Source organism: Trachypithecus francoisi, unplaced genomic scaffold (genome assembly GCF_009764315.1).
Source record: "Trachypithecus francoisi isolate TF-2019V2 unplaced genomic scaffold, Tfra_2.0 Lachesis_group3, whole genome shotgun sequence".
Taxonomy (NCBI): Eukaryota; Metazoa; Chordata; class Mammalia; order Primates; family Cercopithecidae; genus Trachypithecus; species Trachypithecus francoisi.
In genome coordinates, this window is record NW_022681468.1 from 159675316 (window position 1) to 159702586 (window position 27271).

The 27271-nt window shown below is 41.1% G+C and overlaps 1 protein-coding gene across 10 annotated transcripts in view; it reads left to right on the forward strand.

The window, feature by feature from the left end:
* Positions 1–27271, forward strand: part of TJP1 (tight junction protein 1) — a 279503-nt gene that overhangs the window by 211167 nt on the left and 41065 nt on the right. For all 10 annotated transcript variants that reach the window (XM_033190726.1, XM_033190728.1, XM_033190727.1 and 7 more), the window contains one exon: positions 75–222. In XM_033190726.1, the coding sequence (XP_033046617.1) occupies positions 75–222 (148 nt within the window). The remainder of the gene's footprint in view (positions 1–74; positions 223–27271) is intronic.

Below are 27271 nucleotides of genomic sequence, written 5' to 3' on the forward strand. Positions count from 1 at the left end.
GTTATTACTGGAGTACTTTATACTTGACTGTAATTATTTTTGTGGGAAAATAAGTAGCACTCTTTTATTAACAGACATTTCAGAAATTCAGTCACTGGCCTCAGATCATTCTGGTCGATCACACGATAGGCCTCCCCGCCGCAGCCGGTCACGATCTCCTGACCAGCGGTCAGAGCCTTCTGATCATTCCAGACACTCTCCACAGCAGCCAAGCAATGGCAGGTAAGACACCCTATTTTTAAAAAAATACAGGGGTTTTGTTTGCTTGATACCAGTATCTAAAATTGGTTACAAATAAAAGATGGATTTCTTTTGATTATTCAAGATTAGATCTGTTTTTCTCAATTTAGACATTTTTTAAATCTAAAATAACTGTAAACTTTTCCTTAAAGGGTCAGATAGTAAACATATTTCAGTCGTGCAGGCCATACAGTTCTTGTCACTGCTCAACTGCAAAAGCAACCATAGACAGCATGTAATGAATAGACAGACTATGTTCCCATAAAACTGTATTTACAAAAACGGTTGATCCACAGCTGTAGTTTGCCATACTATTGCATTAGAAGATGCTGGCAAGCTTCAGGAATCTACTACTTGGGAAAGTTAACTATTGAAGTCCTTTAATAAACACCTTAACCTGGACTATTTTCTCTTTTAAAAATACACTAGTGTTGGCCGGGTGTGGTGGCTCACACCTGTAATCCCAGCACTTTGGGAGGCCGAGGCAGGCGGATCACTTGAGGCCGGGAGATCGAGACCAGCCTGATCGACATGGTGAAACTGTCTCTACTAAAAATGCAAAAATTAGCCAGGCATGTTTGCACATGCTTGTAATCCCAGCTACTTGCGAGGCTGAGACACGAGAATTGCTTGAAACTGAGAAGCGGCGGTTGCAGTGAGCCGAGATTGCACCACTGCACTCCAGCCTCAGTGACAGAGGGGAACTCTTTCTCAAAAACAAAACAAAACACTAGTATTTATGCCAGAGGTTCTGGTATAGTGGTAGTATGTGACGTACCTGAGTTTATCTTTCTTTAGAGTCACATGTACATTGAGAATCTGAAGAAAATTATGATCCTTCTCTCCAGACAATTTGCATGTGCATATACATGCAGCAATTGCATACAGTTTCTGGAGACTCCCAAGGCTCTGTAGGCCACCAACTGACCCATGGTTAACTGCAGTCCACATGAAGATCACTTGAAACATGAGTCCAGGGCTGAAGAGACAGTTTAGAAGAAAAGGGAACCCTTATATGTTGTTGATGGGAATGTAAATTGATACAGCCATTCTGGAAAACAATATGGAGGTTCCTCAAACAATTAAAACTAGAACTAGCACATGATCCAGCAGTTCCACTTCTGGGTATGTATCCAAAGGAAATGACATCATTGTCTCGAAGAGATATATGCACTCTCATGTTTGTTGCAGCATTATTCACAATAGCCAAGGTATGGAGTCAACCTAAATGTCCAGCACATGAATTGATAAAGAAAATGTGGTGTATATGTTCACACACACAATGAAATATGATTCAGCCTTATAAAAGAAGGAAATCCTGCCATTTGAAACAACATGGATGAACCTGGAGGTCATTGTGCTGAGTGAAATAAACCAGACACAGAAAGACAAACACTGCATGACCTCACTTACTGTGGAACCTAAACAAGTTGGACTCATAGAAACAGACAGTAGAATGGTGGATACCAGGGATTGGGGTGGGGAGGAATGGGGAGATGTTGATGAAAGGGTACATAGTTTCAGTTATAAGATGAATAAGTTCTGGAGACCTAATTTACATTGTGGTGGCAAGAGTTAATAATGTATATGAGAGTAGATCTTAAGGTATTCTTTTGACACATTAAGAAAAGTAACTGTGAGGTATGGATATGTTAATTAACTTGGTTGCAGTCATCATTTGAATATGTATATCAAAACATCACTGTTGTACACCTTTAGTAGATATAATGTTTATTTGTCAGACCTCAGTGAAGCTGGAAAGAAAAAGTAAATTTGGTCATCTCTTCTAGATCTGAAGAGATGATTTTGGATTAGAGATGCTGAATTGGGACTTAACTTGCATAGAGGTGTTAGCAGAAGCCATAGAAGTCACTAAAATTGCTAAGAGAAACAATTTGGAAAGAAGTCAGAGAACTGGATAACAGGTAGCACATTATTTTAGGAAGTTGAAGAGGCAAGGGAGAAGTAAGGGAAGGGAGGCATACCTAGCCAGGAGAGAGCCTTTTTAAAGTTTGTAAAAAACCATAGTGACACGGTAGTTAAAACTGTATATTCACAAAAGTGTTTCACATTCTACTAAAATGGGAACTAGTAAGAGAAGAGGATAACTTGTAAGAGCTATGAATGTGGTTGCTAACTCGTATCCACTGTAGTTTTTATGTATTTGTGAAGCCGATTATTTCTAAATTTCAAACTTAGATTTATAAATTATAAGAACCCTGGTGTTTATTTTAAGGATATAATGATTTTTAAAGGAATATTATGGCATGTTACGTGTAAAGTTGGCTTATAACTGATGATGATTTTTAATTGCTGCAATTAATATATTCTAAAAATCTTCCTGGCACAGCATAGATGTTATCAGGAAAAGGATTACTGCCGCAACACAAACACACACAGTGATACAGCACCTTTGATGATTCATGGGAGCAGCTGTGATTTTAACATCCCTTTCTCAGCTAGAAACCGTGCTTAAGTAATTTGGACATGATTTCCCCTTTTAAATAAAGCAATCTTAAAATCTTAAATGTTTGGCCATTAGTTTACATTGTAAACAAATTCTAAATCTTAGAAAATTCTTTCTGATATCTACTTTCTTCATTTAGAGTTCCTTAACACGTAGAATCTGTAACCTTAACTTAAAAGTTGAGGGGTTTTTTTCCCCCAAAATTACTATTTTTGTATTATATTGTGATGTTTTATTTCTCCTAGGAATCTTAAGTGTTCTCATGTGTAGCACCAGTAATATGGGAACTTTCAAGAATACAAACTTCTGGGGCTTGCTTTCAGTTCATCTGAGACGGAAGCAGGCAATACATTTGACCCTCCAACAACCTGGAGGGACCAGAACCTCCCTCCTACCCTGACACACAGTCAGAAACCCACCTGTGATTTTTAACTACCCAAAAACTTAACTATTAACAGCCTGCTGTTGACTGGAAGCTTACTGATAACATAAACAGTACAAAGTTTGTAGGTTAGATGTATTATATACAGTATTCTTAAAGTAAGCTAAAGAAAAGACAGTGTTAATAAGAAAACCATAAGGAAGAGAAAATACATTTACTGTTCATTAAGTGGAAGTGGATCATCATAAAGGTCTTCATCCTCGATTTCCTTCACCCTTCATTTCCTTCATCCTTGTTTTCACATTTAGTTGTCTGAGGAATAGGAGGGGTTGGTCTTTCTGTATCATGGTGGCAGAGGTGGAAGAAAATTCGCGTATAAATGGACCCACACAGTTCAATCCCATGTTCTTCAAGGGTCAGCTGTATTTTTTTTTTTTTAAGCTCCGGGTATTGTAGCAGGACGAGCCACAGACAGAACTCCTCAGACACCGAGTTAAATAAGGAAGGGGTGTATTTGGCCGGGGTCATCAGCAAGACTCCTGTCTCAAGAGCCCAGCCCCCCAAGTGAGCAATTCCTGTCCCTTTTAAGGGCTCACAACTCTAAGGGGGTGCATGTGAGGGGGTCGTGATTGGTTGAGCAAGCAGGGGGTACGTGACTGGGGGCTGCATGCACCGGTAATTAGATCGGAACAAAACAGGATAGGGATTTTCACAGTGCATTTCTATACAATGTCTGTAATCTATAGCTAACATCACCGATTAGGTCAGGGGTCGATCTTTAACTACCAGGCCCAGGGTGCGGTGCCGGGCTGTCTGCCTGTGGATTTCATTTCTGCCTTTTAGTTTTTACTTCTTTCTTTGGAGGCAGAAATTGGGCATAAGACAATACGAGGGGTGGTCTCCTCCCTTATTCCCCCCTTTTGAGACTCTCACTCATTTTATTAGTGGGAGTTCTCACTTTCATTTTCACTACCCATGTCTTTCTGCAAGATAGATCGATAGTGATTCATATAGTACACTTGTGCTGAAGCATTTTGGTGAACTAAGGTAACGACGAAGCTTTTTATCATTTGAAGAAGTACGGGTAGCAAACAAGGGAGCAGTAGGCAGGTTCCTATTATTATGATAACTCTTATTATAAGAGTTTTAAATCCTCCTAGTGCTGGGAACCATTTTCCAAACATGGCCCCGGGATCAAATCCATGCCACACTTGCACAGGCACATGTGCCAGTTTTGTCGTATCTCTAACTATGTCTTCAACTACTTGCCCTTGATCATCTGTTTATAGACAGCAATTAGTAAGGTTAAATTTCCCACAGACCCCTCCTTCAGCTGCTAGCAAGTAGTCGAGAGCCAGTCTATTTTGATAGATAGCATTTCCATCTGAGTTTCTTGCTGGGCCAGAATAGTCAAGGCTCTGCCGGTTTTATTAGTGATTATTTCTAAGACAGCTTATAATCATATGATTCGGTTGATCATGTAAATGGGGGTCCGGCATCCCCACGAGCCATCTTGTGCCCAAGTAGCAGGCCCATAATATTGTATGATTCTCTCAGGGGGCCATTCATCATCTTTCCAATTTCCTATAGCTATGCTTCTCTTTTTGCAGGAAGCATAGACAGGGAAACCCAGGAGTTCACCTGTTTTTATGGGCAGTAGGAAGAAAGATAGTTTAATAGTGCCAGTAACACAACTACCTGCCCACTGGTCAGGTAATTTGGCGTAAGCTCTATGCCCACATATCCAGTATAATCCAGTGGGGGCTGTCCAGTCCCGGTGGGACTCCGGGTGGGTCCACACGGTGTGCAACTTTGGGAATTTGCTAAATGGATTCCTCTCTGTTTGATTTGGACTCCACCAAGTGACTGTTTTTGTGGTACCATTATACAGTTTCTGTCCCAGACAACGGAGTCGTCCTACGGGGTGAGTGAATTCTTTTCCTTCACTAGCTATGCAATGTTGTCCAATAATTGAGGCTTTTAGGACCCAGAAGTTATCAGGCTGATTCTTTTGAGTCAGGAATTCATCAGGAACTGGGTCTGTAGGTACTAATTCTCAGGCTTTCCATGGCCATTGATCTCTCATTACAGTTCCTCCACATACATAACACGAAGTGACACTGAGAGACTGGGCTACATGCTCAGCAAATTTCAAAAACAAATTTCTCGTTTTTCCTGGAATTTCTGGTACTGGTACATTTGGTTCATCATAGAAAGTTTGAAACACTGGCCCAGGAGAGCGTTTGTAAGCTTCTCCTCGAACCAAGATATTTACTCAAGGATCCAGTCCGGCCCCATCGATTCCTAAGGTCACACGCTCCCCTTTTTTCCAGTGAGGATCAAGGGGATTGGTTATTACTAGCTCTAAGTGGTTACATTGTCCCTTAGTGCAGGAAGGGCCATTTTTTCCATTCTGAAGGTGGACTAGATCCTTTTCATTTTTTATCCAAGTGGCTCAAATGACACAAGACCAGTATCCACATTCATTTCCACACAGTCCTAATTCATGACAAATGTACTTATTTTCAGTCATATAGCCTTTTTCCCAACTGAAAGAGCCACATCCCCTTCCTAACTTATTGCTGTTAATGTTGGCACAGGCATCAGATTTCAAGATGATGCGTTTGGGCACCCCTTTTTCTTCTGTTCTGGCTAATACTTTACTTGTATCATTCATGAGTCCCCACCAGTCTTCAGTCCTTAATCTTATTTCAAAAACTGTGGACATGGGAGGCTCAGAGGGGTCATAACACACATCTGGTCTGTCGTTTCCTGGGCTACATACCTCGTCCTGAGTGTCATTATATAAACATGTTCCTTTTAAAGTTCCTAGGCATTCATAGTAACTATAGAACAGAAAGATTGTGTTAACTTGTTGCCCTACCTCGGTAACCTGATGTATACCCTGAGAGCAGTCTTCCATGCAGGGAAAATCAGTGGAAGCTTTTACTATACAAGTCCACGTTATAAGGAAAATGAGTCCCATGATGATTCTCCTCATGCTTCGGCTGTGTGTAGACCAGTCAGCTTCCAGGTGTGACTGGAGCAGGGCTCGTTGTCCTCCTCAAGGTCACTTTGCAGGGGTTGCCCAGGCTCGGTTTTGCCTCCCAGGTTTCCTCGGCTGCAGGTTTCACATGGCTGTGGTGGATCCAGGCTGGGATTCCTTCTACCTTTACAGCCATGGGGGTGGTCAGGATGACGGTCTGTGGTCCTTTCCATTGTGGCTGCAGAGGGGCTATGTTCCAGTCCTTGATCCACACGCCATCACCTGGAGAGAAAGGGCGAACTGGGGAGAATAAGCTGATGGGACACTTCTCATTTACCCAAGTTGAGATTGTTTGTGTAATTTTTCCTAAAGCCTGTAGCTGTCGCTGTAATTCAGTGTCACCTAACTCTCAGGGAGTGTCTGGAAGCCCCCGTAGTACAGGAGGAGGCCTATGATACAGTGTTTCATAAGGGGAGTATCCTGTTTCTTAGGAGTGCATCTAATTTTAAACAATACCATAGGAAGGGCCTGTATCCACTTTAATCCTGTTTCCTGACATACTTTCCCTAAACTATTTTTGACAGTCCGATTCATTGGCTCCACCTTTCCGGAACTCTCAGGTCGGTAGGCGGCATGTAGCTTCCAGGTGATTCCTACTGCCTCTGCTGTCTTCTGTACCAAGTCAGCCACAAACACCGGCCCGTTATCTGAGCCGATTTGTAAGGGCAGTCCAAACCTGGGAATAAGATCTCAGAGAAGCACACAGGTTACCTCGTAGGCCTTTTCAGTTCATATTGGATAAGCCTCCACCCACCCAGAGTAAGTACACACAAGAACCAGCAAATACTTGTTACCTTCACGTTTCAGCATTTCTGTGAAATCCACCTGAAGATCCTCCAAAGGAGCCGCTCCATAAGCTTGTATGCTGGGTGGAGCAGTAGGGCCTTGCCTTGCATTGTGCTGTCGGCAAGTAACGCACCGTTGTGCTGCAGCTTTGGCAAGAACTGGCAAGTGTGAGACGTAGAAGTACCGGCCTAAGAGTGTTTTGACCTAGATGAAGGTTTTGTGCACCGTCAATACGATTGTGGCTCCCAGCAACTGCGGCACAGCTACCCTCCCATCTAGCAGTCGGATCCGTCCTCCTTGTATTACTTGCCCCCCTTCTGCATGGAAGAAGTCTTTTTCCTCCTTAGAATGGGTAGGTACCAGGTCAGGTGTTTGAGGGAGTTAGGGGGGCTACTACCAATGCCCGGTAAGGGGTAGATGCTGCTTTTCCAGCTTCTGAGTCAGCTCGAGAGTTTCCTAAGGCCACTGAGGTGGAGGCTCGCTGGTGTCCCCTGCAGTGCGTGACTGCCACCCTCTGAGGTTTCCACACTGCCTCTAATAATTGTAGAATTTCTTGTTGATATTTTATGTCCTTTCCCCCAGAGTTTAACAGACCCTTTTCCTTATATAATGCTGCATGCACTTGGAGAGTTAGAAAGGCATATGGAGAGTCAGTGTAGATGTTTACAGTCTTACCTTCACTGAGTTCAAGAGCCCAAGTTAAATCATTGAGCTCAGCCATCTGGGCTGCAATGCCCTGTGGCAACGGTTTGGCTTCAGTGACAGCATCCAAAGTTACCCCCGCATATCCTGCACATCTTTCTCCTTGTGGATTAACGAAGTTGCTCCCGTCCACATACAACTCCCAGTCTACTGATGCCCATGGCTGGTCCCGAACGTCAGGTCTGCTAGAATATGCTCAGTCCAACACCTCTACACAGATATCGCTCGACCGGGCTCTCTGAACCCGGGAACAGGGTGGCGAGGTTTAGGGAGTTACAGACTTCAATAGTTACGTGGGGATTTTCACACAGCAAGCTTTGGCACTTGGTTAATCTAGCATTTGTTAGCCAATGATGTCCTTGGGTATTCATCAAAGTTACCACAGCATGGGGGCCCTTTCTATTCAGATTTTGCCCAAGGGTTTATCTGCTTCTTGTGCTAACAGGGCTATTGCTGCCTTAGACATGGTGGCCAGCCTTTGGAAACCCCATCTAGTTGTTTTGAGAGACAGGCCACTGGCCTTGGCCAGGGTTAAAGCTCCAGCTGCCGTTTTTTCTCTTTCTGACACATAGAGTGTAAAGGGCCTTGTCAAATCTGGTAGTCCTAGGGCTGGAGCCAATGTAAGTTTTTCCTTTAACTTACAAAAGGCTTACTGTTGTAGACGCCCCCCTTCAAAAGGCTCCTGGTCATCCCCCTTTGTAACCCCGTGCAAAGGTTTGGCTAGTACTGCAAAGTTTGGAATCCAAAATCTGCAAAACCCCACAGCGCCTAGGAATTCCCTTACTTGCCTTCTGGTTTTAGGTTCTGGTAGGCTGCAGATGACCTGCTTTCTTTCTGACCCCAGGCTGTGCTCCCCTTTCCAAATAGTGAATCCCAGGTAGCGTACCTGCTGTCTGCAGAGCTGAGCTTTCTTCTTGGACGCCTTATACCCACAGTCCTCTAGGTGCCGAAGCAGGGCGTCAGTTCCTTTTGCGCACCTGACTGCCGTGGAGTGTCCCAGCAGAAGGTCGTCCATGTACAGGGGCAAGACGCAGCCTAGGTCTTCAGCAGGAAACTTTTGCAGATCTCGAGCCAGGGCCTCCCCAAAGATAGTAGGGGAGTTCTTGAACCCTTGGGGAAGCCGGGTCCCAAGTGTACTGAGTAGGGACACCTGACTTCCGATCTTCCCACTGAAAGGCAAAAAGCTTCTGGCTCTCAGGAGCTATTCTGATGCTAAAGAAGGCATCTTTTAAGTCCAGACAGGTAAACCAGCTGTCCTCAGCCGGCAGCAGCCCTAACAATGTGTAAGGGTCAGGAACTGTCGGGTGCAGAGTCACTGTAGCTTGGTTGACCGAGCGCAAGTCCTGCACTGGTCGGTAGTCCTTGGTCCCCGGCTTAGGGACAGGCAGGAGGGAGGTGTTCCATGGAGACTGGCAAAGAACTAATTCCAGAGGCTTTCAAATGCCTGAGATGAACCTGGATTCCTTTGAGAGCTTCTCTGGGAACCAGATACCGCTTTTGTCTAATTGGTTGGGCCCCAGGCTTAACTTCTGTGAGTGCGGGGGCTTGGTTGACCACCAGTCCCGGAGGGTTATCCTCTGCCCATACTCGGGACCATCGCTTAGCAAGAGCTGGTTTTATCTCTTGGCCTGGCTCAGTTTGAAGAAGTCTCCATTCTTCTTCCGGGGGACCGTAAGGGCCATGATAACTCCTGTTCCCGGTAACTGTAGCTGTAAAGAGCCTTGTTCTGTAGAGGAGATGGTGGCTCTCAGCTTGCTAAGCAAGTCGCTTCCCAGCAAGGGCAAGGGACAGCCAGGCATATACAAGAACTGGTGAACTGTCTCATGTCCCCCCACCGAGCAGGTCCGTGGTAGACAGAAAGCCTGCTTAGTGGAAACTCCTGTTGCTCCAATGATATCAATGGTTTTCTTGGATAAGGGGGCGACTGGGGTGGTCACTACTGAATGTTCAGCACCACTATCAACCAAAAACTTGATGTCCTTGCCCCTAGTTGTAATCCTGACGGTGGGCTCCTTGGGGGCACTTGAGCCCGGTCCCTTTCAGTCCAGTAGCCCTTCAGCCAGATTGAACAAAGCTCCCTCGTCTTCATCTGAGGTCTTTTGTTCCGAACCACCTTGCTTTTCCTTCAGTTGGGGACACTTACCTTTCCAATGTCCTATTTCCTTACAGCAGGCACATTGGTTACGTTGCAAGCGTGGGCGATTAGACTGGGTATTCTCCCCTGAACCCCCCTTTCCCTCTCTTTTCGGGGGGAATTTCCTTAATGGCCGCGACCAGTAAGTCGGCGTCTCGCCTAGCCTGGCGTTCGCCTTCCTTACGGCTTTCTCTGCAGCTTGTTGCATCTCTGTTCACAAACACTTGATTGGCTGTTTCCAGTAACTGTGAGGTATTCATACCCACAAACCCAACCTGTTTCTGCAATTTTTTCCTGATATCTTCCGCGCTTTGACTAAGGCCGTGTTAATCATGCACCGATTTTCAGGGCTATCTGGATCAAAAGGAGTGTACATACAGTAAGCCTCACAGTCTTTCATAGAATTGCGCTGGACTCTCCTCTTTTCCTTGGATGACCTCAGAGACCTTATTTATATTTGTAGCCTTTTGAGCCCCTTTCTTTAGACCTTCTATTAATGCCTCACGGTACCGTCTTAGCCTCTTCATGTCTGGTCCCTCATTCGGGCCCCACTGGGGGTCTGTTCCTGGCAGTTGAATTCTTATATATTCTTGGGGGTTTTGGTAATCGACTGGGACACGCTTCTCTAGCCACTTAGTTACCACCTGGAGCACCCTTCACCTTTCATCTGTATGAAAGAGGTACATGAGCAGCTGGTGGCAATCAGTCCAAGTGATTATGAGTCTGTGTAATCATTTGGAGCAAGTCAATTAAAGCTCGAGGCTTTTCAGTGTAAGATGGAGTATTATTTTTCCAAGTGAGATCAGCAGAGGTGAAAGGTTGATACACAAAGGCACGCCTTTCCACCATGTGTCTGTCCTCATCTACCCCAGTATATCGCTGCTCTCTCAGGGGCATTTGGATTCCAGTCTTGGGCCGTAAGCGAGCTGCCAAGGGAGGAGTTTCTTCCGTGGCTTCACGTCCTCTCTTGTTTGCGTGGTCTAGGGGTGTGGTCATCTGGTGGAGGTGGAGGGGCTGTGGGCTCAGGGGTGGGGAGCCCTTCCTCCCGATAAGGAGAGGGTATTGCTGGTACCAATTCCTGCCATGATTCTTCTGGTGTTGGGTCGGACAGGACTTTTGGTGCCAACTTCCCTCGGCGGGTGGAGCGAGGACCTTCCTTAACTGTCTCTTTGCTACTAGTACTGCTGCTGCCTGTCCTCTTAACCACTGTGGGGGGTCCAAAACTAGCTGTAACCAGGAATCTGTATATGGGAACTGATCTGAGTACCCTGACTTACAGATTACCCTGTGCCATACCTTCGAGACAAGGGACCTGTTGTCCAAGCTTCCTTCTGATAGCCAACCCACCTCTAATGCTGGCCAGGCTATCTCACACAAAGTTCTAAGTTTTCCTGGTGTCATGGTGACTGCATAGTCTCCCTTAAATCCCTTTTTGAAATTTTTCGACATAGTTCCTAGTGGGGTGGGCTTACTTTGTGCCTGACCCGTGTTTCCTTGAGACAAAACACCACACGCACACCACAAAACAAAGAACGGGTAAAAAAGACACACACACTTTTACAGTTTACGCCAAATCAGAATCAAAATCAAAATCAAGAAATCTAAGCCAGGTCAAAACCAAAGTATCAAGCAATCCAAGTCAAAAACAAAAACCAAAGTGCACCGCGGTACAGGCACACCGTGGGTGATCAGGCCACGCTTCCACTCAAATGGAGTAGCCGAGTTTCCACGACCAGTCCTGTCAAGCAATTTAAACGAAATCAAAACCAAAAAAGTGCCGATAAAGGCACGCTGTGGGTGATCAGGCCACGCTTCCACTCAAATGGAGTGGACAAGTTCCCAAGACCGGTCCTGTCAAGCAGTTCAAACCAAGTCAAAACCAAAACCAAACCAAAGTGCCGATAAAGGCATGCTGTGAGTGATCAGGCCACGCTTCCACTCACACAGAGTGGGCAAGTTCTCAAGACGAGTCTTACCAAGTTTCAGATATCCGGACACTCAAGTACCAGTTCCTTCCCCGTGTTCAGCCACTGCGTTGATCCTCCACGGGGCCTGCCATAGGCGTCCCACGGGGGCAAATGCCTACCCAGGAGCACTCTCAGGATCTGCGTCGCTCGGGCTGGTCAGAGTCCCCCGCAGGGGTGTTCCACAGGGCAGGCTTAAGCCACCAAAGGAGCTGCCTCCATCCGCCATTCACCTCACTTCCCGATCAGGGAACCAAGAAATGTAGCAGGACGAGCTGCAAACAGAACTCCTCAGACAGCAAGTTAAATAAGGAAGGGGTGTATTGGGCCGGGGTCATTGGCAAGACTCCTGTCTCAAGAGCCGAGCCCCCCAAGTGAGCAATTCCTGACCCTTTTTAGGGCTCACAAGGGGGTGCATGTGAGAGGGTCGTGATGGATTGAGCAAGCAGCGGGTACGTGACTGGGGGCTACATGCACCGGTAATTAGATCGGAACAAAACAGGATAGGGATGTTCACAGTGCATTTCTATACAATGTCTGTAATCTATAGATAACAGAACCGATTAGGTCAGGAGTCCATCTTTAACTGCCAGGCCCAGGGTGCGGCCCCGGGCTGTCTGCCTGTGGATTTCATTTCTGCCTTTTAGTTTTTACTACTTTCTTTGGAGGCAGAAATTGGGCATAAGACGATACAAGGGGTGGTCTCCTCCCTTAGTATCTTTCTGTGCACTGCTAGATGTGGGGACTACTGGTTAGAAAGTGTAGTATTTAAAAGAAAAGGTAACTTCAACTACAGAAGGAAAAAACTCTTCAGGTTCTTGTCAGATTTTTTGTGGTGAGGATTTAATTCCTGAAAATTTAGTAATCTGCCTACAGACAAGATATAAATACCAGTTACTTAAAGGTTTCATTTCCACCCCAAAGTTTAATCTTCAAATCCTGTAACTGTGGAGTTTTAATTTAGAGCATGCCCTGCATCTTGAGAAACAACTTAGATACATTATAAGAGTAAAATGCTAGTGTAAAAAAACACTAAGGGACTTCCATATATAGTCTTTTGTTTTTGTTATTTAATTTTGGCTGTATAAGTGTCTTTTTGTTTTACAAATTGTTTGTAAATTATCTTTAAAGAATTAATTTAAAAAATGACTTGGTCTCTGTGAGAAAGGTTTCACTTGAGTGTAAAAGGAAGTCCGTTTTGGCAAACATCAGCCCTGCCCTATTCTCTTCCTAAATTTCAGAATACTTTTGTATATTTTTAGGATGTGCGATTATCTGCTGAGAATAATAAACCTCTTCATCTTCATGTTGTGAGAAGCGATAGAATATAGTGATTTCTTAGGGCTTTGGAGCCAGGCTTCCTGGGTTCATGTCCCAGCCTGCCATTGGTTACTTGCATAACCTTGAAACCCCTGTGTTTCAGCACCCCCATATGCAGTGAAGCAGGCAGGTCATACATTACAGAATGGAGAGAAATTAGTTATTACAATACCTGGCACATGTGTTCGCTACTGTAACTATTATGATGATTCATAGTAGTAATAATAGTATCATAAGTTAGAATTTCCAAATGTGCTTTCTTATCTTCTTGTATTTAACCATTTCTGAGATTTCCTCATTCTATAGTTAAGCAAACTAAAATTGAGAGGTTGCAATAAAGTCCAGGGTTATGTTGTTGACGTGGGATTGGGGCCAGGATTAAAACTGTTGGCCCTTTGACCGAAATCTTTGACCTTACTGGTGCAGAGAAAGAAATTTCGTAGCTTAATTACTACGTAATCTTCAGGAAACTAAAATCTACCAGAGTTCCATTGTTGTCATGACCTACTTATGTTCCTCTGTGTGATACTCTTTTCTTAGAGAGCAAACATATGGAGAGAATTCTGAGAAAAACACACAAGCTTGTTCTTCATTATAATTAGATGAACAAAGTATCATCACTGTTGTCTAGAACTGGAGTTGGCAGACTGCACCATGTGGGCTAAATCCAGCCTCCTAGTTTTGTAAAGTTTTATTGGAAACCCATTCCACAGTGGTATAATCGAGAAGTTATAAAGAGAGACTATGTGGCCAAGGGAGTCAATTACAGAAAAAGTTTCCAAATGCTTTGTCTGGAATGTTAAAATAGTTCTGTTTTGTTTTTAAATTCAAAAAATATATATACATAGGAAAAATAATTACAGTGGTTTTCTTATATCTTAATGCTTGTTGCTGGGCTTGTTTGCTTTGTTTTGTGTTTTACTTAGTATTGTTGGGGAGCCCAGGGTGGACCAAGACTTGCACTGTAGGAGCTGGGAATACTGAGAGAGCTCACAGTGGATGGTGACACTTTGCTTCTTGCTGATTACTGAGTGGATATCATTGAAAAGATACTTCACTGATCTTCCTGTAGTCCCTGCATAACTAGAGGGTTTTGATTTGCAGGGTATGATCTGAGCCACTGCTTGGTTAGATTTTGTTCTTCTTCATATTTACAGCTATTTTAACAGACCCATTTTATGTTTCCCTCTAGCGGGACAACAGGTGTTTACCCTTTTTGTTCTACCCTATAAAGTTTTATAAAAGTGAGCATGATTAGTCGTAAGCAGGTACAATATTGAAAAATTTCTATTACAGTAAAAGTTCAGACCAACAGGATAAAATTGAAATGTGGGAAATTTGGATTGTTAAGATTGACATTCTGCATTCTACCCATTGACATTTTGTTACACTAATTCCCTGAAACCAACAGAGTTCATCTAAGGCCTAAACTGTGTTCTCAAGTGTTTGGGGAATGTGTTTTCACAAATAGAAAAACAGTCTAGTTTATATTTAGCAAATCCATTTTATGAAAATGGTTACTTCTGAGAAGCTTAAAAGCAATATTTTCAGAAGATTGAAACTTTGTAACAGTTATTTAATCTCTTCATTCATTGTTCCTCCTGAGAAATGCATCTACTAAATTCTAAAGTAAAAGATGTGTCAGCGTTGATACAGCTTATAATACAGCAAATACATGACAGTAAAATTGAATATTTTGAATCAGAAATTTTTAGCCTAAATTCACATTTGGCCAAGTTAAGGTCATATATTTGGGATCAAAAGCTCTTATCTATACAGTCCACTCTGTATTAGGAGTTTTCTAAGAGTGCTAAGTCCAAATATACATTCAGGTAGAGCATATAATGTGCAGTCGTGTGTCACTTGATGGGGATACCTTCTGAGAAATGCGTCCTTGTGTGAACATCGTAGAGTACTTACACAAACCTAGGTGGTGGAGCCTGCCGCACGCCTAGGCTACCTTGTGTGAACATCATAGAGTACTTACACAAACCTAGGTGGTGGAGCCTGCTGCACGCCTAGGCTACCTTGTGTGAACATCATAGAGTACTTACACAAACCTAGGTGGTGGAGCCTGCCGCACGCCTAGGCTACCTGGTGTGAACATCATAGAGTACTTACACAAACCTAGGTGGTGGAGCCTGCTGCACGCCTAGGCTACCTTGTGTGAACATCGTAGAGTACTTACACAAACCTAGGTGGTGGAGCCTGCCGCACGCCTAGGCTACCTGGTGTGAACATCATAGAGTACTTACACAAACCTAGGTGGTGGAGCCTGCCGCACGCCTAGGCTATATGGTATAGCCTATTGCTCCTAGGCTACAAACTTGTACAGCATGCTACTATACCGAATACTGTAGGCAGTTGAAACAGCAGTTAGCTTTTGTGTGTCTTAAATATAGGAAAGGACAGTAAAACTACAATATTTTAACTTTGAGGGACCACCATTGTCTGTGGGGTCCATTGTTGACTAAAATATCCTTATGTGGTCTTAGCTTTTAAATTAAAGATCTAGTTTTTTATTTACACACCTTTTCCTCTACCTTCCATAATTGTTTTCTTCAACATTTGAGAACTATAAATATTATTTCATCTTACTGTACATAGTTTCTGTCACATATTGCTTAATTTTCTCTGAAACTTACATACAGGTTGAGCATAGGTAATCTGAAAGTGCAAAATCCAAAATGCAAAACTTGAGTGCCAATATGACACTCAAGGGAAATGCATTTCAGGTTTTGCATTTTCAGATTAGGGCTGTTCAATGGGTAACCAGTATGATGCACGTATTCCAAAATCCAAAATCCAAAACAGCTCTGGTCCCAAGCATTTCAGGCAGGGGATGCTTAACCTGTGCAACTTTGCCAACAGGCTAAAAATTATTGTTGAAACATCCTCATATTGATGAGCGTTTTTTTTGTTTTTGTTTTTGTTTTCTATTTCAAATGCGGAGAGGTAACCATCTTCTGACTAGTGAGTTTCTTTTTTTTTTTTTTTTTTTTTTTTAAATTTTTTTGACCGTTAGGTTTAGGGGTACATATGCAGGTTTGTTACATAGGTATACATGTGTCATCGTGTTTGGTACATACTATTTCATCACCCAGATATTAAACCCAATATCCAATAGTTTTCTGTTGTTCTCCCTCCTCCCACCCTACCCCCTCAAGTAGACCCCAGTGTCTATTGTTTTCCTTCTCTGTGTTCATAAGTTCTTACCATTTAGCTCTCACTTATAAGTGAGAATGTGCTGTGTTTGGTTTTCTGTTCCTGCATTAGTTTACTAAGGGTAATGGCCTCCAGCGCCACCCGTGTTCTGGCAAAAAGACATGATGTTCTTTTTTATGGCTGCATAGTATTCCATGGTGTGTATATACCACATTTTCTTTATCCGCTCTGTCATTGGTGGGCATATACGTTAATTCCATGTCTTTCCTATTGTGTATAGTGCTGCAGTGAACATTTGTGTGCATATGTCTTTATGATAGAATTATTTATATTCCTTGGGTATATACCCTGATTGGTGAGTTTCAGATTTTATTTACTGATCACTGGTGTTAGTATTTTGTCTAAATAAAATAGATTTCATAAATCCAATTTGATAAGTGCTTTATTCTAAACAAGAATTACATATATTGTTGGTAGTGAACGTGGTGTTGGTACTACTGCGTGTTCTTTTTTAGGCACACCATGAGGTCCCTTGTTTTTGTTTTTTTATTTCTGTTTCCCTTTAATCTGAGAAAGATAGAAAGGGTGCCAGTTAGAAAGATACGATTCATTAAGTATCTCAATGGTTAATCAATGAATCAATGACTTCTTTCCCATGGCTCCTGTACCTTACACCATGACCGCTGGTTCTGAGTGATCAATAGGCACCACAGTGAATGTTCCTTCTGTAGTGAAGGTTGAATGGTTTTACCAGTAATGTGGATGTTATCCTGCTCATTCATCTTTTGTCAAATACTTACTGATATCACATTTATGTTACCAGTGTATGGCGATAAATATCCTGAGCAATCTTTTTTTTTTTTTTTTTTTTTTTTGAGACGGAGTCTCACTCTGTCGCCCAGGCTGGAGTGCAGTGGCATAATCTTGGCTCACTGCAAGCTCCACCTCCCAGGTTCACACCATTCTCCTGCCTCAGCCTCCTGAGTAGCTGGGACTACAGGCACCCGCCACCACACCTGGCTAATTTTTTGTGTTTTTTAGTAGAGACGGGGTTTCACCGTGTTAGCCAGGATGGTTTCGATCTCCTGACCTCGTGATCCTTCTGCCTCAGCCTCCCAAAGTGCTGGGATGACAGGCGTGAGCCACTGCACCCGGCCATATCCTGAGCAATCTTAGGTGAGATCCCTGCCATAATTTGGATATAGAGCTTATATCCAAATGACTAAAGCAAATACATAAATTTGAAAATATGAAAAAGTAAATTTTCATTAGTGATTAAATGCTATAAAGAGAATCAGGGTAGTGTGATAGTGAAGCAGGAGGGGACAATATTAGATAACAAGCTTGGGGAAGAAGGCTTATCTGAGGTCACATCATTTTGACCTGGGTAAGAAAGACCCTGGCAGGTGAAGGTCATTCTGGAATAAGACAAAGCATGTACTGCTCCTGAGATGGAAACTGGACCTGTTGGAAGGGCAGCAGTATAGCCCATGTGGCTACATCGTAAGAGCAAGGGAGAAGGTGATTTGGAGATCCAAGAAGTGAAATTTTTCTGTTTTAAAAAATTTGTTGGTTAGAACATGGAAGTTTTTTTAATGTTATTACTTGAAATATTATTAAATGCTTTTTTGCTAATATGTTTTATCTAACACGTCAAAGTGAGTGGAATATCAATGACATCCTGAACTTTTGTGAACCAACTGTTATTTTCAGTTTGCGGGGATTTTAGGTCACTTCATTGAAATTCCAGTGTGAGGTTTTATTTCAGTGTGCTTTTGTGAAGGGCCAGAAGAGGGAAGATTTTAGTTGATGAAGTTTCTCTAGTTAACAGAAACCCAAGTGTAGTCCTGGGGTATTCAGTGATTGCTGTTAGATTTTAACCCTTAAGAGGAGATCATGGATCAAATAGCAGAAAGTCAGGCTTCAGTATTTACCATATATCCCCTGTTTAAAAAGTGAAAGTAGGCCAGGCACGACGGCTCACACCTGTAATCCCAGCACTTTGGGAGGCCACTTGAGGTCGGGAGTTCAAGATCAGCCTGGCCAACATGGTGAGACCCAGTTGCTACTAAAAATACCAAAATTAGCTAGGCGTGGTGGAGTGTGCCTATAATCCCAGCTACTTGGAAGGCTGAGGCAGGAGAATCACTTGAACCTGGGAGGCAGAGGTGGCAGTGAGCTGAGATCACACCACTACACTCTAGCCTGGGCAACAGAGCGAGATCCGTCTGAAAAAATATATATATTTAGCCGGGTGTGGTGGTGCACATCTGTGATCCCAGGTACTCAGGAGGCTGAGCTGGGAGGATCGCCAGCTTGAGCCCAAGAGGTTGAGGCTTCAATGTGCCATGATCATGCCACTGAGCTCTAGCCCAGGCAAAGGAACAAGGCCCTGTCTCAAAAATAAAAATAAGTAATATAAAAGTAAAAAGTAAAAGTATAAATTTCATTTACTCCATCAGCTGAGACTTGTTTTCTTCTACAAGTACAATATTTAAAAATGGCAAATTTCAAAACAGACTGCTCCACTTGTCTATATGTATAAAAATAGTAAATGTACAAAAAAATCTTATTTGCAGATTTTTAAAATGTGAGATAATTTTCTGTTTCTTTGAGAGAATCCTAATAAGATTTGTGACATTGGTTTCCCAGTATAAAATCTACCAAATAAACTGCACAAAGTGCTATTTTACTAATAAGTATTAGTCAAAGTACAGAATAATCGTTATACCACCAGCGAAGGTGTAACAACACAATTCTTTAAGTGAGAAAAAAGTCCTCTTGGGCTTTCCTCAGTTGTTTCTTACTAAAGTTTTCCATATCCATGAAAATTACTTTTGAACAGCAGATCTGTTTTCTCTTCTAATGCAGATGGACTAGATTAATACATGAATATATAAGATGAGAAGCACTTGTACAGTAGCATAAGCTCCACAAACACATACATCTCAATTATTGCCTAAGAACCGTATCACAATGAAATAGACTCAGATTTTTCCAGAAGCATGCTCATGAACACATGTATGCTTTAGAAAGCAGATGACATGTAAAGGACAGATTTACATTGTGAGAAATTAGCTTGCAAAATGCCAAAGTGGAATTAAGGGAATTATTCTCCTGCCTTCTCAGCATACTTTCTGGGCGACTTTTTTACCTTTTGTTCCCAAGTACCAGCCCCGTATCTCTTGCTTTCTCATCCCCAGAATTCTTTGGGTACCAGTGCAGAGAGAGACAAGTTTTTAATTGCTGTGAAGGAGGAACTTCAATGTGTATATATTTGTTTCCAGATAAAATTAGAGGATTAGCAGTGATTGCAACATTCTAAGTATGAAACTGGAGTATGCCTTCACTTTTCTATCTTATACGCAATAGAGCCTTCCAGGCTGAAATTTTCCTGTCAGTGGAAAAAACTTTGGAATACGGTTAACTTAAATTCTTAGCATATTTTTATTGTTAATTGTGGCTGAGATAATCCAATACCTTTTAAAGGGATTAGTAGCTAGCTTTTGTTTCCACCTAAACTGTGGTGTTCTTGCCTACCTTAGGCAATTAGTGAACTTGTAAAAAGTATGTATAAATCCGTTTTTGTAGTATAAGTCTTTAATTTGTAATGGGGAGTTGGCTTTAGAAAAGGATATTCTACTAGAGTGAATGTTCAACCCTCCGTTTGTTTCCTGTATTAAGGTTATTTTTTAAATAAAGCACATCAAGTTTATTGGAAAGGTGTTCATAGAGCTAGAAGTAAAAGGGAAAAATACTATGAAATGGCGACCAGGCATATCTTAAAATCAGGAGACAGAAAGCACAGTGTTCATGAACAGAGAAAGTTGAATGTAAAGAAATTAAACACAACGGGGGTAATGAGGGGTTAACTGGTAAGAGCTAAAGAGAGCTCTGAAGATTAAGGACCCACAGATAGGGCTGGGCGCGGTGGCTCACACCTGTAATCCCAACACTTTGGGAGACTGAGGCAGGCCGATTGCCTGAAGTCAGGAGTTCAAGACCAGCCTGGGCAACATGGTGAAACCCTGCCTCTACTAAAATACAAAAAATTAGCTGGGCATGGCCGCATGCACCTGTAATCCCAGCTACTCAGGAGGCTGAGACCGGAGAATCACTTGAACCCAGGAGGCAGAGGTTGCAGTGAGCCGAGATTGCATCACTGCACCCCCGCCTGGGGGGCAGAGCGTGACTCCGTCTCAAAAACAAAACAAAAAAGAACCACAGGTAGAAGGAGCAGCTACTCTCCTTGGTGCTGAGATAGAGTGCCAAAGGAAGAGGCTCCCACCCACCCATCCTCAGGGCTGAGATCTTGGAAGGAGAACAACTGTGGCTCACTGAGTGGCCGAGAATTTGCTGTGGTATGTCACCAGACGAACTTGCATGGTATTTGTACTCCCATGTGCTGGAGAGGTATCTCATGGGAGACTTCACACGACAGAACCGTTTGGAAGAGTCTGGAGCAGGCTGCTGGCCACTGAGTACTTTAGGATGCTGGGTACTGCGGGAGCATGCTGAGGGGATGCACCTTCTCTCCTACAGTGTCTCCCCAGGACCCTGTACTGACCATGCTGCCTGCCCTCTGCCTATACTAAACGGCTCCAAACAGCTGCGGTTTCACAACCGAAGTTTTTTACTTGAAACATCATGTTACTCCTTGCTAATCTAATTGAGTGTGTATTAATCGGCTACCCTGGTCACATATTTGATTGGGTAAGACTTAAAGAAGGCTCTGCTTACAGTGAGTCCATTCATGGGAGCTATAAAATCTCTCTCACAGACTCCTTTCCAGTCTGTCTTTGTCTGTCAGCTGTCTTGTCTAGAGCTTTCAGCTAGCTCATAGCCTCTAGATAAAAAGGTCATTACCTTTAGATTAATACGTGCAAGTTAATACAAAAAAAAAAAAAACCAGAAACCTGTCTTACGCTTCTGGAGAAAAGCAAAAGTGCCCATAAGAGGGTCTTGCGGTACCTTAAAATGCCCACAGTTTCCTTCTAGGCTACCAGGAGCTAGAATACATAAACATGAGTCTGACTCCTAATGCATAATTTTTATAGAAAGCTTTCCTCATAATAGCAAAACAAAACAAAACCACAGACATGTTTTTAAGCTTAAATATCGAGAGCCATTAGGATAGAGTATGTGAGGAAGGGCTGGGCATGGTGGCTTGCACCTGTAATCCCAGCAGTTTTGGAAGCTGAAGTGGGAGGATCTCTTGAACCCAGAAGTTCGAGACGCGCCTGGGCAACATAGCGAAACCCCATCTCTACAAAAAGCAGAAAACGTTAGCAGGGTATGGTGGCGCGTACCTGTGGTCCAGCTGCTCTTGCAGGCTAAGGTGGGAGGACTGCTTGAGCCTGGGAGACTGAGGCCGCAGCGAAGTATGATTGTACCGCTGCACTCCAGCCAGGGCAACACTGAGAACCTGACTCAAAAAAAAAAAAAAAAGGAATTATGTGAGGAAGGTTTGGGGAAAATGTGATTCATTATGACAACCTCACCCATTTCTTTCAGTAATTGCCACTGATTGTTGACTAATTTCATGTGTAAATTCAGATTGTATCTTGACTTCATAGTCACATTTGTTTGTGATAGAACATTTTTATGTTTGGAAAAGTTGATTATTTTATTTTGTGCTGTAACTTGAGATCTGCGTTGTCCAACACCATAGCCACTAGCCGCATGTGGCTGTTGAACATTTGAAATGTGGCCAGTCCAAATCGAGATGTATTGTTAGTGTGAAATGCACATTGGATTTGGAAAACGTAGTATACAAAAAATATAAAATACCTCATTAATAACTTAGATGATGAAATATTTTAGATACATTGAGTTAATACAGTTTATAAATTGATTTCACCATATTTTATTTAACATGGATTCTAGAAAATTTTTGATTACATAAGCAGCTCGTTTTATAATTCTCTTACTACTGTTCTAGTTCTTTATGTATTATTGAATAATGCCTCCATCTTTTGGTAGGTAAGGGAAATGCACTAAAAAGAGCTAATATTTCAAATATTAATTGTATGAAAACTTGAATAGAGTGGTGTGAGTCCTATTTATGTGGAATGTTTTTGAAGGCTAATTGCATTTAAAGTTACAATGATTATATCACAGGACAAAAAGGTAATTAGCAATGGGGTTTACCCAAAGATAAAAATACGCCCAGGAGTTTTGTGTGATATATGGAGCAAGAGCTCTACATGTATAGCCAATGACAACCTATTGTTTATCATTGAGGAGAGCATTTGAGTTAAAATATTGTAAGTTAAAATACCAAGATGGTAATTCTGTTAATCACATTTTAATGTTTAGACGTTTTGCTCAGTTACAAGAAAGAAGAAAATTAATTGGAATTGTTACCCTTTCTAAACAAATTCTGCTTTGTACAGAGCAATAGAAATCTGTAGAACTATTAAAATTTTGTGAGTAACTCATTATTTTTAAAAATACTCATTTTTAACTCATTTTTTCACTTTTCTCTTTTTAAAAATAATTTTGTATTTATAATATTTGTAGTTTTTAATGCAAAGAATGTAGGGATAATTTACTATTTTGCACTGCCCTTTTAATCTGAGGAGCACAGCACAATTTGGGGATAGAGCTTAATTTTGTTGATTTATACTTAGCTAATTGTATTTTATTACACAAGGCAATAGCTAAAAATTTTTATCTTTTATAATTTATTGATTGATTGATTCATTCATTCATTTATTGAGACAAAGTCTCACTGTCTTGCCCAGGTTGGAATGCTTTGGCACAATATCGGCTCACTACAACCTCTGCCTCCCAGGTTTAAGCGATTCCTGTGCCTCAACCTCCCAAGTATCTGGGATTACATGTGTATGCCACCACACACGACTAATTGGGGGGGGTTTCACCATGTTGGCCAGGCTGGTCTCGAACTCCTGACCTCAGGTGATCCACCCACTTTGGCCTCCCAAAGTGCTGGGATTACAGGAGTGATGTTTCTTGTTAAACATCATTTGCATATGTAACTGGCCAATCTTTTACAATTTAAAAGTAGCTCATCCTTATTTAAGTTAGAAAATATCTTGGCTTTTTTTTTCCCCCCTAAAAGATTGTTTTACTTCAGTGCAGCTCATTAAGAATATACCAAGTTAAAAGCAGAATATACCTCCACAGAATGGTTAAATGAATATAAAAATAGAAACTATGCAAAGTACTTACGTTTTACTCCTTCAGGAAGACAACATAGAAAGAAACCTTTTCCTGAAAAGAGATTGCTAATAATATGCGTTAATAAAACCAAATTTTTTGTTTAAAGTTAGGCTTTATTTAAAAATAATTTTAAATATATTTTTTCAATCTTTATAAATAATACATAAGTATATTTTTGTAAAAGTTGAAATAGTAGAGATAACTCTAAAATTCCTCTTGGCTACTATTTTGGCTATTTTTCCCTCCAAGGTGAGCCACTGTTGCTTGTTTGATATCTGTTACTTGTCTGCACATGGGCATGTGCAAACATGTCTGTTTGTATTATAGAGATAATTTTTAAAATAGCTATATGGTATCCTGCTGTATGTATTCTGTAATCTGTGTGTCTTACTTGGCATTTTATTTTGAAGTTATTTTATTTATTTGTTTATTTATTTATTTATTTTTTGAGACAGAGTCTCGGTCTGTCACCCAGGCTGGAGTGCAGTGGTGCGATCTCGGCTCACTGCAAGCTCTGCCTTCTGGGTTCATGCCCTTCTTCTGCCTCAGCCTCCCCAGCAGCTGGGACTACAGGTGCATGCCGCCACACCCAGCTAATTTTTTGTATTTTTAGTGGACATGGGGTTTCACCATAGCCAGGATGGTCTTGATCTCCTGACCTTGTGATTCGCCCGCCTCAGCCTCCCAGAGTGCTGGGATTATAGGAGTGAGCCACCGCGCCTGGCTGTTTTAGAGTTATTTTCATGTCTGTACATATTGTTCTCTTTCATTGTACCTAATTTTAATAGTCTTTTACAAATAATGTATGCTTATTAGAACAAGTGAAATAGATCAAATCCACCAACTCCACTTCACCCCCAATTCTCACTCTTCTTGAATTAAGCCATTCTCCAGACTCATACTGACATTTGGTATCATATATAGAGTTTGGGTTTTTCTTTTAAAAATTAAGAGATCAGGTTTTGAATTATTACTCAGCTAAATTATTTCAGTTGAACAATACAAGGTGAACATCCAGTTTATTCTTTTGATTAAAAACTTTCCATATTATGGATATCTTATTTCTAGGTGTTTGCCTGCGAAAACATGGCAGTAAGCACCTTCGTACTTGATTTCATGTACTGTGCTGGTGCATTTTATTTCTAAAGTCTTCAAAGAGTGTGTTTGTGTTGTTTAAAAATTTTAATGGATAGTACCAGATTACTGATATAGATGTGTTTCAAATGTAAGTCTTTATAATATCTTTTACTATGCAAGTAAAAATTTTTAATCTTGTCAGATATTACTGTGACTTTATTATTATGTCAGATACCTTTATGGCTTCCAAATTTCTATCTTACTTGCGAAGACTTCGCCCAGTCTAAAGTTTTGGAATATTTAATGCTCTTGTTACTGGTGTTATTTTTTCGTTTTCATTTCCATCTGATCGTTGATATTGACAAAAGGTTTTTTTTTATGTAATTAAAATTATCTTAATTCAGAAAATTTTTTGTAGTCTTTAATATTCATTAAGTTTTTTTTTGTTGTTTTTTGTTTTTTTCAATATTTTGGGACCATTAGCACATGATTATATTACCTGGGTCTTCAAAATCAGAGTGAATTAACAGTAGTGTTCACAGGTATCACTGTCCTGTCACTGATTTTGTTGTAAATAGTGTAAATACATTCAGCATTTCACTGTTTGATAGGGTGTTTGCTCTTGGTTGTAGAAAATAGTTTCTTTCATAATTATATTGCTTATTTCAGTTTTTGTTTAGGAATGACTGCAGATTTTCTCATGCCTGTTTGATAGTAACACTTTTTTTCTGTAAATATTTGTGCACAATAATGAATTGTGTCAACAAATTCCTAATGTTGAACTAATCTTGCACCCTTGAAATAACCCTGATGATAGTCTTCTAATATACTACTGTATTCTCCTAGCTAGTATTTTATTTATTTAGAATTTTTTCCTCCATTCATAATGAAAAATATTATTTTCTCTCTTTGTACTGTTGTCATCAAGATTTGGATGTTAAAGGTTCTGGTAGCCTCAGATTGGAATGCTGATGACCAGAGTATTGATAATTGTTGAAGATGAGTACATGGGATTTTATGATACTATTGTCTGTATTGCTGTATATGTTTGGAAATAAAGGTTTTTTTTAAGTGAATTAGAGAGCTTTTTATATTTTTCTGTGGTCCAGGATAATTAAACAAATTACTTTGTTCTTCCAAGGTTGGGAGATTGCAGCTGGAAAACCATATATACATGATACTTTGTAAAACTGTAGATCTTGATTTATCTTTTTATTAAAGATGCATTTATTGGCTTCTTTTATTTTAAATCTTTTATTTTAAATTTACACTGTACGATTTCTGTTTATCTGGGGAAATCATTGAATATTTAGTTTTATTTTGTTTCTTGCCACAAACTGATACTAGAATGAATGTTCTTATAAATGTTTTCTTGAGTACATTTGTTAGTATTTCTCTAGAATAAATATAGAAGTGGAATTACAAGGTATGACCTAGTTACATTTTTTGTTTTGATAGTTTCCATTTTGCCTTCAAATAGTCATAAACTTTTACCATCATTTGGTGAATATGTCTGTTTCTGCATATCTTTCCCTACCAGTGATGTTATCATGTGAAAGTTCTCATGGATGATAATATGATTTCTTTTTTTTTTTTTTTTGAGACAGAGTCTTGCTCTGTTGCCAAGAGCAAGGAGTGCTCTGGAGTGCAGTGGCACGATCTCAGCTCACTGCAACCTCTGTCTCCCGAGTTCAAGAGATTATCCTGCCTCGGCCTCCCGAGTAGCTGGGACTATAGGCGCATGCCACCATGCCCAGCTAATTTTTGTATTTTTAGTAGAGACAGAGTTTCACCTTATTGACCAGAATGGTCTTGATCTCTTGACCTCGTGATCCGCCCGCCTCGGCCTCCCAAAGTGCTGGGAATACAGGTGTGAGCTACTGCGCCTGGCCGATAATACAGTTTCTAATTAATTTGTATTTCCCTAGTTCCTAGTGAGGTTAAATGTGTTTGCATATTTATTACGTGTTTGTACATCCTTTTTGCTGAAAAGCCTCTTTGTATTTTTGCATTTCTCTCTTGAGTTGTCTTGATTGATAGTTCTCTTTTTCTTTTTCAAAGAGACGGAGTCTTGCTCTGTTGCCTAGGCTGGAGTGTAGTGGCTCTATTATAGCTCACTTCAGCCTCCAACTCCTTGGCTCAAGCAATTCTCCCACCTCAGCCTCTTAAATAGCTAGGACTGCAGGAGCAAGCCACAGTGCCTGGCTAAGTTTAAAATTTTTTTTTACAGAGTATGGAGCTTGCTGTGTTGCCCAGCTGGTCTCAAACTTCTGGGCTCAAGCAGTCCTCTTGGCCTCCTAAAGTGCTGGAATTGCAGATGTGAGCCATCATACCTGTCTTTTCTTTTTTTAAGTATCAAATTCTTATGTATGTTGCTTAGGTCAGTACATAGTCAGCATTTATATTTGGTCAAACTGTGTGAAATTGTTAACATTGAGCTGTTTGAACTAAAGAATTCCCATTTCATTTAGTTCAGCCCAGTATTATATATTTTTCCCAATTATTTGCACGTACTTTATGTAATCACTTTTGTTGATATACTGTGGCTTCATTGAGTCTTACTTTAAAAGACTCCTATTGATTATGTGAATGTTTAAACTCTTTTTTTAGGACTTGATTTCATCTGAAATCAGTTTATTTTTGTCATAGGGATTTAATTTTTCTACATTTGTGGACAGTTGTCCCAACACCATTTATTAAATGTTGTGTTTCTTCTCCAACAGTTTTGGAATGCTGCTTTCATAATAAATTTTGCTATTATAGATGTATTTCTTCATTTTTGATTTTATCACATTAATCTATG